Genomic DNA, 17,447 nt, shown 5'->3' with positions numbered 1-17,447 from the left:
TTTCTCAAACCTGCAGAGTAAATGTCACACATTAGCACCAAACACAGGGCCTGCGCCTGGCTCTGACATTTGGAGAGCTTACCCTCAATGTACTTTACTTTAAAAGCTGTTGACAGTAGGAGATTAAAGTCCTTGTAATGCCTCTTCCCAGGGTAGTGGACAGCAGGGCCAGCACCAGACAGGTCGTGGGTGCTCAGGGGTCACAGTTTAGTGAATAAAATTTTAAGACGGACCCTGTGCTTGTGGAAAATGCTGGGCTTACTGAGCCCTGGCCTTGGGGAGGGAGGGGCCCAGGGACCCACACACCTGCATGGACATCCCACAACGGCATCAGTGTCTTTTTAAAGAGCCTTGAAGAGGAGGGTTGGCCATGTCAAAATCTCCACCACAAAGTACGGCCCGACTCGGAAGCCTCAGGCCCTGTGTCTTCTCAGGCATTTCACAGAGGTCAGTTTTTCCAGACCCTGTCTCAGCAGATGACCTACAGGTGACTGTTAGCTGAGGGGTACTTAGGGAAACTGCTGCTGGGCTGGGCAGGAGGAGCGGAGAAACCCCTGCTGTTGAATCCTGGTGTGGGTGGGACCTTGTCCAGGGTTCTAACCCCTCATAAGATGTCACCTTAGCATCGGGACTTTGCTCGCTCCTCACGTCCCTGCCTCTTCACTCTGGCTACCGTGAAGGTTGGTGCAGGCTCTCTGAACTGGAGTTTCACGGGCCACAGGAGATCCATGGCCATCTCCTGTCCCTGCCCCATCAGGCTCACTCTGCCTCCCTCCACTCAGTGTATGACCAGCTTAGGGTGTTTCTTCTCTTCAAATGTCACCACGGATCCTCACCACCACTAGTCAGACTTTTGCTTTGTCCTCCAAGGTGGACGTCTGTGGTTGTTTTCCGGCTGCCCAGCACCTGAGCCTCCTCCCTGCTGACCTGGTGAGAGGCTGGCCTCCTTCATAGAAGCTGAAAGGCCTCCCTCCATCTTGGAGCTGGGTGGCTGGGAGGTAGCTGGTGAACCCGAGCTGAGCCAATGGAAGCCTTCCCTGGGATCTGCCACTGGGCAGTGAGTAGAGCAGGAAGTGGCTCAGAATTTACTCTGGCACAGCTGCAGGATCCAGCCTCCAGAGGTGGAAACAGTGGTCCCCTGACCAGGTCATTTCTGGGCTGGGGCTAGAGCTGGGACCAACCAGCCCCCCTAGTTCCTGCCTGTCACCTGAGTCCCGTTCCACCTTCTGTCAGTTCTGAGCACTGCCCAGGCGCCTTCCAAGAATCTCCTTTACTGCTTATAATTTGCTGCTTGCTGTTTGCCACCAAAATGTTGGTGAAGTCACTTTGAAGGGTGGATTCAGGACAGTCTTCGGGCCCTCCAGCAGTGACGGCTTTCCACACGTCTGCATTTCTATTTGACCCTTACATGACACCCCTCAACACAAGCCCTCGGGTCTCACCCCCCACCCCAGTGGACCCTTACATGTCACACCAAACGCTTTCTGACCCTGCAAACCAGGGTTAAAGGAAAAGGATCATTCCACCTTGCTTCACTCAACCATCATGAGTCAGACTTTGCTGGTCTTCCCGCTGCCCGTTCAGTGTTTCTGTGCCTCCGAGGTCCTGAGATAGGACCCACTATCCCTCTCTTCCCTGTGGATGCTGGTGCTGTGGCTTCTGCCTGTGACTAGTAGATGTGGACCTGTTATCCAACACAGAACAGGCCCTTTGCAGGTCTGGAAATCAGAGGACAGACTCATTCCTGCCTCTGGCCTGACCACGCTCTTGGGGATTACTATGATCTGAATGCTTGTGTTCCCCCAAATTTATATGTTGAAATTCTAACCCTCAACATGATAGTAGTAGGATGTGGGGTTTTAGGGAGGTGGTTAGGTCACAGAGTAGAGCCTCATGAATGGAATTAGGGTCCTTTTGGGTCCCAGAGACCCTCACCCCCTCCAATAAGTGAGGACCCAGCAAGAAGTACTGTCTATGAAGAATGGGCCTTCGACAGACATGGAAGCTACCAGTGCCTTGACCATGGATTTTCCAGCCTCCGAGAACAGTAATAAATGTTTATTGTTGAAAAGCTGCCCAGGTTGCCTGGTCTATGGAATTTTGTTGTACCAGCCTGAACAAATGGAGGTTTTCCCTTTTCTCTCGGAGCTTGAGTTGTGCCACCTGTAGAAGGTCCTCTTGCAGGTCCTCTGCGGCACTGATGCCCAAATTCTCAACTGAGATCAGTCAGGGTGCTTTGCTTTGCTTCAGCCGGAGCCTCCCCAAATTTACAGACATCAAACCCACTGGCCCAGTGAATCTCTTCCAACAGGACCTGGCCCACCTGCTCCGTCCCTGTGCCACTATTTCCCTGTGCATAGTGTCTCATTTGCAGTGCGCTGGAAGGGCCCAGCAGCTTTGCCCTGACTGTTCTCTGAAGGGAGGAGCCCAGGGGGACCCCAAGCTCAGGTCCTGAGGGGGCAAGAGGGAGGAAAAGGGACAGTGGCCAGAGGTAGATGCCTTAGATGGATGCATGCACACTGGCTCCTTCCTTGGTTATTTATTTCATGGCTGGGCAGTTCAATTCTCCTCCAAATTAATCACCTGCTATCAAATCAGATCTTTCAGCACTAGATTTCTTATACCATTATTTCAACAATATTGATAAACGGATTATATGCAAACAGCCAAATCACTGCTGCCTAGGGGCTTTCCTAATGAAAAATGGCTCCTTTGCTTCTAACTTCAGAGCTGGGGGTCTTAAATATTTTAGTGTTAATCTGACAGCAAAAGCATAAGTCCATGTGTCACCTTCCCTTGGTGTGGGGGAGGGACAGGAGAATGGCCAGTTCCTCCCTGTACTCAGGCCACCCGCACAATCTGATTAAATGTGCTTTCTTCCTGGCACACCCCAAAGTCTCCAACAAGAAAGTGCGGTCAAGTTCACTCCAACTTTGGACCTCACCCCAGTCTTTCTAGAGAGGTCAGTATCACTGTCTCCTAAAGGAGGAAGATAAGAATTTGGCACCTGCCAGAGTGGGGGATCTCATCTCCACACCCCCATTACCGAACACCCTCGAGGTCAGGCAGATGAAATTATAAATTTATAATACAACATTACTTCAATTTTCCTCTTCATTTACTGCTGTGCAGCCCAGCTCTGCTCCAACGGCTCACAGCCCCAGCCACACGGGGGAAATTGGCTGGCTGCATATCAATAGCACATTACTGCAGACCCATGGACGCTCCATCAAGCCCCATTACAGCGGGATGACCCAGCCGCCACTTCCATTAGCAGCCGGGCCCCTCCCGCACTGGCCACTGCACAATTTATTTGCTCCAGTACTCTGGCCGCCTGATCAATCCCACAGTAATTATCTCTTGTCACTAAAGTAAAAAAATCAAGCCTTCTGCCTGGATGACCACCTTTCTTGCAGATCGGCTTTCCTTTGTGGCAGCAAAATCGGCAATCGACAAAAGAACCTGGCTGTGCCCGTGGGTTCCTTTTGGGATTCATTTTGGGGCTTGCAGGCAGGGTTCTCAAGGTTGTGGCTCTAGATCTTTGCTCCAAACCTAGAAATGCTTGTATTCTAGATGGGTCCATGACTCATCCTGTTCTGGGCTCTGCTACTCAGCTACTCAGTCATGGAAAACTGCTCTCACCAAGCCACTGACTTGAAAGAGACAAGAGACAAGAGCTGTTTATCCAGGGAACTGCCACAGTGTGACATCTGCTGTATGACGTGCGCAGCAGTGCTTGGAGCACCACCTCAACTCCATGAGGTCTGCAGGCAGACAAAACAACAAATGCCCAGCGTCCTTCCTAGGTAAGGACATGAAGGCCGAAGTCTATAAAGACGCTTGGCTCTCAGAATCTTCCTGAGTCCCTGCCACTCGGGGATTCAGGGCTCCTCCAGACCTGTGCTATCCAATTTAAATTTAATTAAAACTCTATCTAATGAAAACATCAGTTCCTTCATTGCACAAGTTGCATCTCAGATGCTCAACAGCTAGGATGCGCATGAGATTAGTAGCCACCGCACTGGCTTGTGCAGACACAGGAAGTTCCCGCCATCTCAGCTGGATTAGACTGCACAGCTCTAGAGAGTTGAGCAGCACAATTCTGAACTTCGTCCATCCACCAGAAAACAGCTGAGCAAACGGAGGCTTACTTGGGAATGACCCAAACAGATAGTTTTAGGAAAGACAAATCCTAGTTGAAATGACAACAAAGTCTAGGGGTGTGACTTTAAGTTCCGGCTGGTCTCCTGATCTGTTAGCGAATGCCAGCAGATTGTGGCTCCTCAGTCCTTCTCAAGGATGATTTTGCTTTTACTTTAGAGGGGCTTAATGTTGGGGAACACTGGGCTGTGATTTCATGGGTGCTTCTCAGTACAAGCGTGCCTAAGAATGCTTTCGGCTGAAGGGGTTAGCCCGTCAACAGCCTCTCTCCAGCCCCTGGCCTGCCGGGGTGAAGCTGTTCTGCAAGGCCTCAGCAATGTGCTATATCTCTACCAACACGTTAAATAAATAGCATGTGCCCAACAAGGCCAAGAGAGTTAAAAGCAGTGGGATTATGTGGCGGAGGGCAGAGAAGGCCAAGAGGAATCAAATATATCAACAATCAAGTGTTTGCTTTTATTAAGTTCACTTTCATTAAGAAAAACTGGGGACGGCTGCATAACAGCAGACGCCACTGTGGCGGCAAGCCAGCGGAACAGAGTTTCAGGAGCTGCAGAAACACCTTCTCTAAGGGGCACAGTCGCTTTTGGTTTTGTCTGGCTCCAAGGCAGGGGATGGGACCTAGGATGACCCCTCTTCTTTTCTCACCTTCATTCCTTGTAAGAAATTCCCATTGGGCTGATTATTCCATGATTCTATCAAAAGCTGTGAAAGCTAAAACCAAAACTGGTGGAGGTTGTCCCAAGGGATGTTTGCAGCCGTATCATGAGAGACGGCAAATGAATAGCTGGGGCACTTCTCCCTCATCGGCCTCCCAAAGTACGGAGGAAATCTTGTGCAGGATACTTATAAATTGATTCGACCGTATCAAAGTCATTTATAGATCAGTGTGCTGGTGGTCACTGACTCCTCACCAGGATGTCAGAGTCCTGGGATCGGAGGTTCTGTTCCCTGCTGTACCCTCAGAGTGCAGAACGGCCCTTAGTCAGTACTCTGGAAATATTTGTTGAATGAATACATTTGAATGGTTCAATGGTTCAGATTTGACTTAAAAAAAAAAAAAAACCCCTAAAAGTTCTATATATTTTGCTCCTCTTTCAAAAGCAGTAGCTTAAGCTGGGCCCAGTGGCTTGGGAGGTTGAGGCAGGAAGATCACAAGTTCAAGGTCAGCCTGGGTAACTCAGTAAGATCCTATCTCAAAATTAAAAAAAAAGAAAAAGGGTTGGGGATGTAGCTCAGTGGTAGTGCACCCCTGGGTTCAATTCCTACTACTAACAAAAACAAACAAAAACCCTAAAGGAGGTTAAGGCCCTGAAACCTCATCTTGTTCCATTCATTAATTAACTTTAAAAAACATGTTTTCCTGCAGGAGCCAAGTCCATCCGCCACATTGTTGAGGGTGGTGACAGCACTGGTTCCAGGACTGACAGGTGAACAGTGCACCGTAGAGGAGGTGACTCGTGTGAAGCATGGGGACACCCAAGGATCAGACTCTGCCAAAGTCACACTGCCACTTTAGAGGGAAGCAGCAAAACGAGAATCCATCTTTGATGACGGAGTAAAAAGCTTTAGTTACACACAAGGGCCTGGAGAGCCCAGAGGCCCAGGTGCCGAGCTGCACCACTGGTCTAACAGGGCAGCCCAGGGGGTCTGCAGTGAGGGCGTTGGAGGAGGCTTGATGGGAGACGCTGGCCTGGCTGGGGATGTGACAGGCCATCCAGACCCCAAGTTCATGCACCTGAAGTTGTGACTAATTCATTCCTTCTTCCTGGACTCCAGGATGAGCTGGGTCCTGGCCTGGGGACACGTTTTGGGACTTCTTAGGAGACCCTGCTCTTCAGGCATCTGGATGACCTCACAACAGTGGCTGGGAATTCAAGAGGCTCGGGGCTGATGTGGCCTGGAGTCTAGCACGTGGATCTTTGGATCATCCTTGAGTTACCAACTTCTACCAAATTCTGTGGGCTGGGGCTGGGCTTGAGAAAGAGGCTGCAACTGCCACAGCACAAGTCACATGTGTGGGTCTCGTTAAGCTCTCGACCATGGACTTTAAGGGACACCAAGGGGTAGGGTGTCAAACACCTCCTTGGGTAATATGTGTGTATATGTGGGTGGGGGGCTGGGGTGCACGGCAGGCATTCGCTCTGCCTCTGAGCTGTGTGCCAGCCCCAAGCTGGGTAGTAATTTGCCCCAGGCTCCCCAGTGCCTTATTAATAAGCTCCCAGTTCCCAATATGAGTGCATTCTACTACATCTTGGTGATTTGAGGACACACAATTTTTTTCCCCACATCTTAAACACCTCTGTGGACCCATCTGCAGTCAATGTGATAATAAAGCACCATGCAGTTTAATTATTAGCATATTTTCTTTTTGAATGGCACATGAAGGTGTATCTTACTAGCTATGGCATCTAGGATTTGAGGAAGTACAGAATTTGCCAGGCAAGATATGGTTTCATTTACCCTTCCAACAACCCCATGAAGTGAGGTTACTGTCCCATGGATGGGGGTAAATGAAGAACAGAGAGGTCACTCAGCTGACAGGGTGAGGATTCCAGATCTGCTTCCCAAGTCCTGAGCTCTTTCCCTGAACCACAAAGCCTCCCTGGGTGGAGCTCTGCTCTGGCTGGGGCTGACACCATCTATTCCGTCTAAAGGGCTCTCTGGTTGGTGGGGTGGGGCAGGGGAGAAAATCTGTGATGCCGGGTGGCTGGGCGAGGCCTGGGGATTCTGAAGCGTGAGGCAGCCTCAACCAAAGCTAAGGCAGGCAAGGAGAAGAGCCTTAAGCAGCAGGTGTAGGTGGCAGGCTAGGGGTTCTGATGCAAGAACGCAGGGGCTTTTGGCTGTGAAGATGTTTAGTTAACAATTTCTTTGATGCAATGGCCTAGGGGAAGTCACATTGAAGCACACAGGACTGGGAAGAGTTGGGGCAGGTGAGTGAGCGCATGACACTCATCACACAGCCATCGTGAGCAAGCAGGAGCCATCGCAATGTTGTCTGCAGAAGCCCCTGGGCTGCCACCATCACCTCATCAGGTGCTCTTGGGATTGTGCCACCTGCTGTGGGCACAGCCAACCCTGGAGGCACTTGGCCACTACGCCTCCGGCTTCACACAGGACAGACATGCACTGCTCTTAGGTCCTGCTGCAGGAACCTGGGCTTTCCTACCTCCTTATCCCACCTGGAATGCTACACCCACAGGGAGGTGTGCCCGATTCTTCAGACCAGTTTCCATTCCTCCTGCTGTGCCCATGGGGCACTCCAGGACTATCAGGGTGAATCCAAAGTCCATGGGATGAGCTGTCATGGGTACATCTCTCCCACGAGACAAGAAGCTCCCTGAGGACAAGGATGCAGCTGCCTTGTTCAGATCATCCCAGTGCCAGCTTAGAGCGGGACCCACAGTCGGGAAGCACAGACTACTTGCTGGTGAACGCCTCCTGCTTTGACTTGGCTCCCATGATGAAGCCCTAGTGCCCGTCCATGTGGGGACCCAGGCCAGGGTATCAGAGTTTGGGATGCGGACATGGCTGTGCTTTTGCTCTTTGTCAGTTATGTTAGTTGAGCTGGCTTTGCTCGACACCTCTGCTTCTCCCTGATAAAAAACCAGTGCCTTTCTTTCTAGCACGCAAAGGCAGTCAAGTACCACTCAGGCAGAGCACTGTCTGAAGATCTGGACCCCAGAAAATCCCCTATGCATGCCCTAAGGCCTTTATGCTCATTTTAAATTCAAGACTCCAAAAGTCAGCAGATGGTAATATGATCAGCTCTTTTTCTTTCAAGTTTGATTTCAACTTTGGAAATAGTAGCTCAATGTGGAGTGTTTCTGATATATGACATCAGGTAAAGACCAAATAAAAATTATTTTTTAAAGCAAGAGCTAAGCAATTGTCATATAGCAACCAGGAAATAGTTCTCATTGCTTTTAAAAGTCATTTAAAATAACAAATACTCTCACATAGAAATATATTTATTTTTTAGGCCTTTTCACTTTTTCTATCAACAAGTGCCTATTTCTATACAAACACTCCTCGACTTAGGATGGGGTTATGTCCTGATATTGTAATGTTGAACGTGTGTTTAATACACTTAACTTACGGAACACCTCGGCTTAGCAATTCAGCAAACTGGAGTCTCGGCTGTTTCGCAGCTTGGAGGACAGCAAGGGCCTGCCCCCTAGACAGATGCCCGCCCAGCAAAAAAGCAAAGTTCAAAATCTAAAGCATAGTTTCCAATGCGTCCATACTGCTTCCTCACCATCCTAAAGTAGAAAATTCCTAAGTCAAGCCATCCTAAATTGGGGTGTGCATGCCACGTGGTTTTAATTACTACAGCTTTGTGTTATGTTCTGGTATTTGGTTAAATACCAGTGCTTTCCCATTTCTCTGTATTTATTCTCACAAATTTCTTCTTCCAAAATAAGTTTTTAGAATTGTCTGGCCAATTTTTCAAGAATTACAGTAGAATCTTTTCTTGGAAAGTCTGTTAAACCTAAAAAATCAATTTCAGAAAAATTAACATCGTGGCCACTTTTAATATTCTCAAAGGCATCCCTCTCCATTTTTTCAAGTTCGTCAAAATAGCTCTACCTGCCCTTGTTATTTCCTCACACAGGGAGCTACAATTTTTTATAAGACCAAGAAAAGTTTTATAAATTTAAAACTAAGACAAGAATGATTTAAACAGCAACAAATCTTCAAATACATACAGAGCCTATCAAACAATATAGAAGAGGGACTCGAAGCCAAACCAAACGAAAACCCATTAAAACTAGACCGCTCGTGTGCCTGAATGGAATTTTACCATTAACTACCATTTATCCCATTTAATTAGTATTTTCCCGACACACAATAACTTGCACTAAAATACCATTCTCTCGCCTTGAAATTTCTAATTATTGTTGCGACCCACACCATTACGCATGCCCCGGCTTTCTCCATCTTTCATGCCATTTAAGCGGTGAGATTTTCAATTATCTACGCAGGACGGACAGAGATACCTTTAAGGAAAGGGGCATAATATGCAACTCAATTTCTCTAAAAGCCAGGAGAGATCATTTTTAGTCAGAACAAACACACTTTGTCTTTCATCATTTTTTTTTTTTTTTTCAAATAAAGAGTAAAACAGGCTATTTAAAACATCCATTTAAATGCAAATTTTGATATCCCAAGAGGAAAATGTTAATCATTTAAATAGACAGGATTATCGCCTACCCTCGCCACCCCCCTCTCCCAAGTTTTAGAAAACGTAGCCTGAGCCCACCCAAGCTAAGCCCACCAGGAGCCCTGAGGTCTGAAGAACTCCCAGAGGTAAAGACCTGTTCCTCCTGTTGAGAAAGGGGTGGAAGGAAGAGGAAACAGTATCCAGTACCCTCTGAGCAGGGCGGGGGCAAGATGACTGACAGGAGCGCTCATCCGACCACCGTGACTCTCTCGGAAGAGGGGACGATCATCCTCATTTATAAATAAGGAAAGAGGCTCAGGCAGGTAAACTGAGGCTCACACAGTCTGCCCAACAGAGAGGTGACCCAGGTGGGCATACAGGCCTCCAGAACTCTCCTAGTCCACTGTGACCCCCAGGTACTTGTCCAGACTCACCCAGCATCCCCATGCCGAGCATGAACGCATCCATGGTGTAAGGCAGCCCCCGGGCCCGGCCTCTCGTCCCAGGTGGGAACATGACTTCTTTCGGCTGAGCTTTCTTACATTCTACCTGTTAAACAGAGAGGCGAACAAATGAGATGCAAATGAATTCCACGTAAATGTCAAATGCAGAACCGATCTGGTTACAAGCTAAGTTATTTTTAGCCTTGCTCCTTACTCACTGTAAAAATAGCCTTGCCGAGGTGAGTAAATGGCCTGCAAAATAAATATTTAAGAAAACACACCACTTGTACAAATCCTGCTTTGGAAAAACCTACAAGGATGAAATTAGGTTCTGGAAGGGCGGCAAGGACATAAGCTAAAGATACACATGCAGGCAAGCTCAGAGAGAAGCTTGTGCAGAGAGCATGACAGTTAAGGAGGCCACGATGGCTGAGGGATACGCCTGCCAGCAAACAGCAATAATCGTCATCCCTTGTGGTTGTTGGGTCCTCTGTACAAATTCCTCTGATGTTCCTTCAGACCAGGGATCTTCTCACCAGGCCATCCTATTCTTTCTCTTATAAAGTAGACAGTCTTAGCTCCATCTCACAGATCAGAAAACCAAGCCCTGGAAGGCCTGGATATCATGCTGAAAACCATCTCCAGCAGGTGCAGGCCTAGAAGTCGGATCTTTAAAATTTCTAGGTTAGCAATGCTCCATTTCCATAAAACCCATACCACTGTACTCCCGAGGGTTATCACAGGATTAAACACTTATTCTGTTCTGGATTATAGGTCTTTTTCCTCCTACACCTTCAAGCTGTTGCTTAATCTTTTCTATCTTTTGCCTCCAAATGTTTTATTCCTATCCCAAATGCATAACCAGAGGTCGCTTATTTAGCAAGCTGAACTATACAAATGTGACCCAGGAAATAATGCTTTGGCCTGCTAAAGTTTCCACACCACTTTACCAGGGAACCTTAGGTCCTCAGGGTTTACTTGTTCTTTTAGTTTATAGACCAATTTCACAAACTCTGTTAGCTGGTGACCAATCCCACTGCTGTTGAAGATGGGCCATGGTAGAGGAAGGCAGGGATGCTTATAGCAATGGTAATAACACAGCAGCCTGGCAGTGATGGAGAAAAAAGAATCAGGCATCTCATTTAAAAAGCAATCTGGGGCTGGGCACAGTGGTGCACAGCTGTAATCCCCGAGACTCGGGAGGCTGAGGCAGGAGGGTTGCAAGTTCAAGGCCAGCCTCAGCAGCTGAGTAAGACCCTGTCTCAAAATAAAAAATACAAAGGGCTAGGGATATATAGCTCAGTGGTGAGCATCCCTGGGTTCCATCCCCACCAACTCCCTTTTCTCTCACAAAAAAGCAGTCTGGGGACATATGGCATAGGAGCAGAAGCTACACTTAGCACAAGAGCTACTGAGGTTTTGCTGTGACTCAGGAGACTATTGCTATTGCTCATAGTGTGCCTGAGATGTTGAGAATCGGCTAAACTATGTGCAGTACGTATTAAAAAAAAAAAAAAGGTTCACAGGACTAATGACCCATGTGGTTAATACAAAGAGTTACTATAGATGAGAAGAGATGAGATGAGTATCCGAAAGAATGGCTAAAAGATGTGAACAGGCAATTTACAATCAGCCAGTAAAGAAGCACCCATCCTCCACCTAGGACATTTTTCACCTATGGATTGGCAGTGATGAAAGTATGTTTCAGTGAGCGCTCATGAGGATGTGGGGAGCAGGGGGAGAAACTGGTACGTATTTTTCTGGAGGGCAACCCAACAATATATCAAACCCTATAAAGGTGCACGTTCTTTAACCTAACAATCCTACTTGTAGGACTCTATACTGCACATTGTGGATGCTTCACCAGAAGCATCAATTATAATAATAATTTTTAAAAATCCCCCCAAAGTCCTTAAAAATTGGTTAAGCTGAGTTTGGTTCATCCACCCTGACAGTAGGCTACACGGCTACAGAAAAGCACACTGATGAGGGAAGAACTAGTACAGGAAAAACTTTCAGTTCCAGGAAAACCAGGACGGCTGGTCACCCTAAATGTAAGATGAGATTGATTTGTCACTGCAAATTACAGTGACTTTAGGGACAACGAACAAGTGCATAGAATGGAGGAAAAAAAAAAAACACTGAAAGACATACTGAAGTTGTCTTAGGGTGGCCTTCTTAATAACAATTACCATTGTACATTTTTAAAATTTATTTCCTAAGTTTTTATAAGATAATGCATAGCTTGTCACCAATAGGGCTATTAGAGTATTATTGTGGCAAGTGGGGGGTGGGGGGGAGGAAGGTGATTAAAAAGAAGTAAATTCACCAGATTGGGTCTTTTAGGTTTCTTTCATAAGCCCAGAGGTGGCAACTGTCTGCAGGCCTCCAGGCCTCCAGGCCCCCAGGGACTTGGAGAGAAGCAGCTGGGAAATCTCATTTGCATGAACCTGCCCCAGCCTGGGAAGGTGGGCGTGCCCTGCACAGGCAGAGAGATAATTACCTAACGCCAACACCAGGATGGGGAATAATACCGCTAACCAGCTCGCTTCCTAATAGCCCTATCGGTGACAATCTATTGCATTGTCTTATGAAAACCTGCTGCTGGTTCCTAGGCAACCTGATCAACGAAAATTTCAGGTTTATACAATTTTCATTTAGGGAACATAAAGGTTAACTGACTGTAATGGGAGTATTTTAAACAAACCCACCTACTCGTCCTCTCAGTGAACAGGGTTGGCAGCTCTGTTTCAATCTGCTTTATCTTTGCTGGGGTGGCTTTGGGCAGCACCCACCACAAGAGTTCTGTCGACCACCTGCTGTGCCAATGGTGAGTGCTCCTGGAGGCCAGGGGCCATGGCATACGTACTCTCTGGGGGACCCTGGCCTTTCCTGGGCATCTGAGCGACAGGGAGAGGCAGCGGTCACAGCAGGGCGCTTGGCCTGTACTGAAGGCTTCTCAAAAGATTTCTCAGGACCAGAAGGCCTGCCCGCACAGCCCCCCTCCTCCTAGAGGTCCAGGCTACTTAATTCAACTACGCAGAGGAACTCATGCCTGGTAAAAGTGAGGCTTTGGGGGACACGGTGATAAACAAGGTCAGCCTCTACCTCTGAGAGCGCTTATTCTATTGAAAAAGAGCCAGCACGGACTGTCTTGTTCTCCGAAGATGAATGCCGGTATTCACACACTGAACAGCCCCCTGCCACTTCTGGGCTTGTCATTCAGCAGCCTCTGGAGTTAAGACTACATTTGGGTCTTCCTCCCCTGGGAACAGCCAGAGAGCGTGGCATGATAATCGGGCGTAGAGTTGGAAACCAAGTGGGACAGACCAGTCGCCCTCCTGGGCCCTGGTCATGGACTCAGGTCCTCTGACTACACGCCACGTTCCAGATTATCAACTGCTCCAAGCTTGGCAGCTCCAAGCACCCATTGATCATTCTTGCTTGTGGTTCTGAGTTCACTGTGGTCTCTCATGGAGCTGTGGTTGGATGGGGGCTGGGACTGGAGCCAGGGAAAGCCTCTACTATGCTGGAAGCCCAAGTGCTAACAGGGGCGCCACCCACGACTCCTCCAGGGCATCTGGTTTTCTCACGGCATGGCGCTAAGATCCAAGAGGGAATGTCCCAAGCACGAGCATTCCAGAACGACTCAGGCAGAGCTGTAAGGCTCCTCCTAACCTCGACTTGGGAGTCACACCATGCCACCTTCACCACATTCTGCTGGTTCCACTGGGCCAGCCTAGATCCCTTGTGGGAGGAGAACACACAGGGGCACAAACACCAGGAGGTTGAGACAGTAGGTGCCATCTTGGAGACAGTTCTCACATGAGATCAATGAAGGGCTGTGAGCAGACAGGGCAGGGCTTCCTTGTACCTTGGTGTTTGCCTGTCTGGTTCTTAGGGCGGTGGGCATGGAGGGCTGCTCTTATCATAGGGGAGAGGGCAGGGCATGGTGTCCCCCTTCCCACTGCAGCCTCAGAGAGGCCTGCTGGGCTCCCCATGGCCATCAGAGACAGAGGCGGTCCTCGTGGTGGCTGGCTTCTTGCTCCAGCTGTCTCCGCACCACCAGCAAAGACCCCTCTTCATGGTAGAATGCTTCTAGCACCCACACCCAAAGCAAAAGCACCCTCCCAAAGTGCTTTCCACAGGGCAGCCTTGGAGACGAAGTCTGAAGGGAGGAACACCTCCAGGTCTAGCCCTGCACCTGCCCAACAAGCACTCTGCACAATGGCTGCACTGACACTGGGCATTCCTGCTGACAACCGAACACAGCCGTCTGATCAGATGGCAGGAAACGGAGCAGGACCTTCCACAGAGATTTGTGCTTGTGAGGCGCCTCAGAGGCCCCTCGTACCCAACTGCTCACACCAGGAAGACCAGGTCTCCGCTTCCAAATCCCACGGCTGGCAAAGCCACAAGACGACCCCACACCAGGGGAGAATGCCAGGGATGTGTCGACTCCCCCAGTGTAGATGGGATCTGTCTAAAGATTTCTTTCTCCAAATCTGCTGCTTTACTAGACGAACTGGCCTTGGAGGATGGGGTGCAGATTCCTTGAATTCCCTACGGTTATGGCTTCAGGATAGGGATCTAATGGAAACCCCTCACCCCTAAGACAACTGGGGCAAACGCAAGCTCCTGTAGAGGACCCATCAAAGGCCTGCTGTGAGCCTGCACCTGTGGTCACTCCGTCCTGGTACATGCTGCTTCTTGGGGCGAGGGGGCCTCTTCCCATTTGCATCCAAAGCAACTTAGTAAGGGGGTTTGTTGTACTGTGTGCTCTTCATCCTGATTCATTCATTGCTGACCTCTGGTCACTTTTGCCTTATGATTTGCACACTATTTCTACATCCATAGGTGTGTAGTTTTTCCCCATTTAAAAGTAAGTTGCACACATCATGGTTTGTATTTCAAACAGGAGGGTTTTTTTCTGCAACCACAGCTGAGTTATCAATCTCAGAACAATTAATGCTGATACAGTAATTTACCTTCTATATTCCCATTTTTGTCAATGAACCCAACAGTGCTCTTTACAGCTGTATTTTCATCTTCTAGACAGGAAACCACGGCCCAGATTTCAGACACCTAGCCAATAGTTCAGACCAGTACATGTGCAGCAGTGTTGGGATCTGAACCCAGATCTCTCTATACCCATGGCTCATGTCAGGAGAGCCAGCCCTGCACTCACCCTCTCCCTGGGGGGATGCTTGACACTGGCTTTCAGGGAAGGTGCTGGAGCTTCTGAGGGCATGGCTTCCCTGCAGACACTCGGAGTGGCCGCTCTTGCCCAGCAATCTGAGAAGTCCCTGCAGAGGCAAGCTCACTGCCAGGGTGTGTTTGGGAAGAGGCGGGCAGTCTGAGAGGAATGCCAAGCTCTGGGAAGTGAAAAGGCTTTTGTCTCCTCTGGTCTCTACACCCAGTAAGCATGCAGCCCCGGGGGCCAGCGGGAAACCCAAGTGCTGTACAGGGGCCTCGATGCACCCCCAAGACAAGGAGGCTCTGTCCGGCCTGAAGAGGCCTGTGTCTGCAGCTTCATTTCTCACCGCAAACAGGTCCTGTTAGAAACTATTCTCCAGGAAGAGAGAGGCCTATTTCACAGGATAGAATTCCCCAATGCGCAGACATCGACCTTGACCGTCTGGCTGTCTGGTCGAAGGGTGCGGGGAAGCAGAGGGCCAGGTCTCTTGGGGAGGTGAGGGCTCAAGAGGAGGGTGTCTTGTGGTTTTCAAGGTGGTACCTTCCTTTCATGGCAGTTCCTGACAGAGCCAAGAGCCTATGACCTGGCCTTGCCCTGGGATCAAGCTGCATCTCCTCCCGACTCAGTTCTGGTGGTCTACAGGTGAACACTGCTTCCCCGAAGACCCACATTGACCAAGACCTCCTCTGGCCATTAGATCCCTAGCTCAGTCCAAGGAGATGGCAAAAGGAACAGGAAATGACAACCAAGTGTAAAGGACTCAGGACCTTGCCTGGAGTCCAAAAGCCAGAGGGAGCAGAGCGCCAGTCCCACCTCCAGAGACCACACATGGCCACCCACCCACGAGCCTTTGACGACAATGGCCTCAGGCTCTCTTCTTCCCAGTTACTCCCTCTTGCCCTCCTTGTCCATCTCTGAGAAAACCCTCAGAAAGCAAGATCCTTTGTGGGGCTCTCACAAGTTCATTACCAAGATTCAGAGATCTGCCCTCAAGGAACTTGGCAAGGCAAGGAAGTCACACCTGAGGTGAGCTCCTCAAGCCAGCCTCCTCCCCACCAGGGCGGCCTGCACTGTGCCTGGCCCAGAGTGCACCCCAGAGCGAGGCCAGCTGCAGACGAAGATGAGGGAGCCTGGCTCAACACCTGCTAAGAGTTTCAAGACGGCAACAGCAACGCCATTAACCGGAACAGTTAATGGGCCCACGCAGCTGCTCAGGTCTCACAACCAGGGAACCAGCCGGGCCAGCAGCAGAGAGGTGAGTACGGGGTACCCATATGAGGGGTGGCACATGCACAGATACTGCCCCCAGGGCAGGGAGGACCTAAGGCTCTCTTCTTTGCACATGATGTTCCTGCTTGAGATACACGTTGGCCACTACTCTCTTTGTGGCCTTCAGAGTTAGGTCACCTCTTCTCATTCCTAATGTCTCCCAAGGTTCCAAATCCATTGAGAAGCTCTTCTCGTCCAGGGCCCGAGGCAGGACAGTTTGACAACCAGGTGAGTACAGGGTTGTGGAGGGGTGAGGCCTTGAGACAGAGTAGAGTCATCGGTCAGGGAGGGTGAGGGATGGCGATTTCACTCCTGAAAATCCTGACAGTTATGCTGAGAAGACCCAGCCCTTGAACTTGGCAGGGGAAGGACATTTGACCATTCTGCAGTACCTCTCTCCCATGGCACCAGTCCTTCTGTCCTCTGCAAACTCAGCGGGGCTTCCCAGCGGGCTCTGGTGACACTGAAAGGTGAGTGCAAGAGAGTTCTGTCCCTCTCCTCCCTCCCCAGGCACTGCCCTAGTGACCAGGGACCAGCAGGAGGTCAAGCACCAGAGCACCTGGTGGGGATGGACCCCCAGAGTCTGTGACGGGAGGGTTACTGTGCACACAGCAATGGAAATGCCAGCACAGGAGTGGTGGCGGCCAGCAGGAACATCTGTCTTCAGAGGACACATACCTGCCACAAATAGCCCAGACCCAATTGTGACAAGTACCTTGCTAGGCAGTCACAACATCCCTGCGTGTGTGTGCGTGCCTGTGTGTACACAGCATGTGAGAGCTTCATAGGTTACCTATCACACACGATGGCTATCAAGCACAGGGCCAGGCACACGGGGTCCCCTGGGGATGCTCCTGATCTCCTTCCCCTCGCTGCGCTGAGGCCTCATTTCCTCAGCATCATAAGCCCCCGGTTAACAAGGAAATGGAGGCTTTGAGGAGTGACCTGCCCACAGTCACAGGCACACCCAGGATTCAACTGCAGGCTCCCCAACTTCAAAACCCCTGCTTCCTCTTCTGGGTCCTGCCCTCCCATCCCCTGACCCCCAACAACCCTCCAGGTCCAAGTGGATGCTATTTCTCCCACAAAACCATTCTCTACTCTCGCTTCCAGAATTAATTTCCTCACCACTTACGGAATTAATTTCATCCACTGTTTCCTCTGCTTAGTGTTTTATTAAAATCAGTGATGGCAAAGTGAAGTAGGTCATAAA

General features: G+C 49.6%; 1 protein-coding gene across 1 annotated transcript in view; it reads right to left on the bottom strand.

The window, feature by feature from the left end:
* Positions 1 to 17,447, bottom strand: part of LOC124979001 (RNA-binding protein Musashi homolog 2) — a 242,505-nt gene that overhangs the window by 49,605 nt on the left and 175,453 nt on the right. Inside the window, exon 4 of the mRNA XM_047543042.1 lies at positions 9,760 to 9,874. Within this exon, the coding sequence (XP_047398998.1) occupies positions 9,760 to 9,874 (115 nt within the window). The remainder of the gene's footprint in view (positions 1 to 9,759; positions 9,875 to 17,447) is intronic.

This window comes from Sciurus carolinensis, chromosome 3 (genome assembly GCF_902686445.1).
Source record: "Sciurus carolinensis chromosome 3, mSciCar1.2, whole genome shotgun sequence".
In the NCBI taxonomy this organism is placed as follows: Eukaryota; Metazoa; Chordata; class Mammalia; order Rodentia; family Sciuridae; genus Sciurus; species Sciurus carolinensis.
This window is presented reverse-complemented; position numbering and strand designations above follow the sequence as displayed.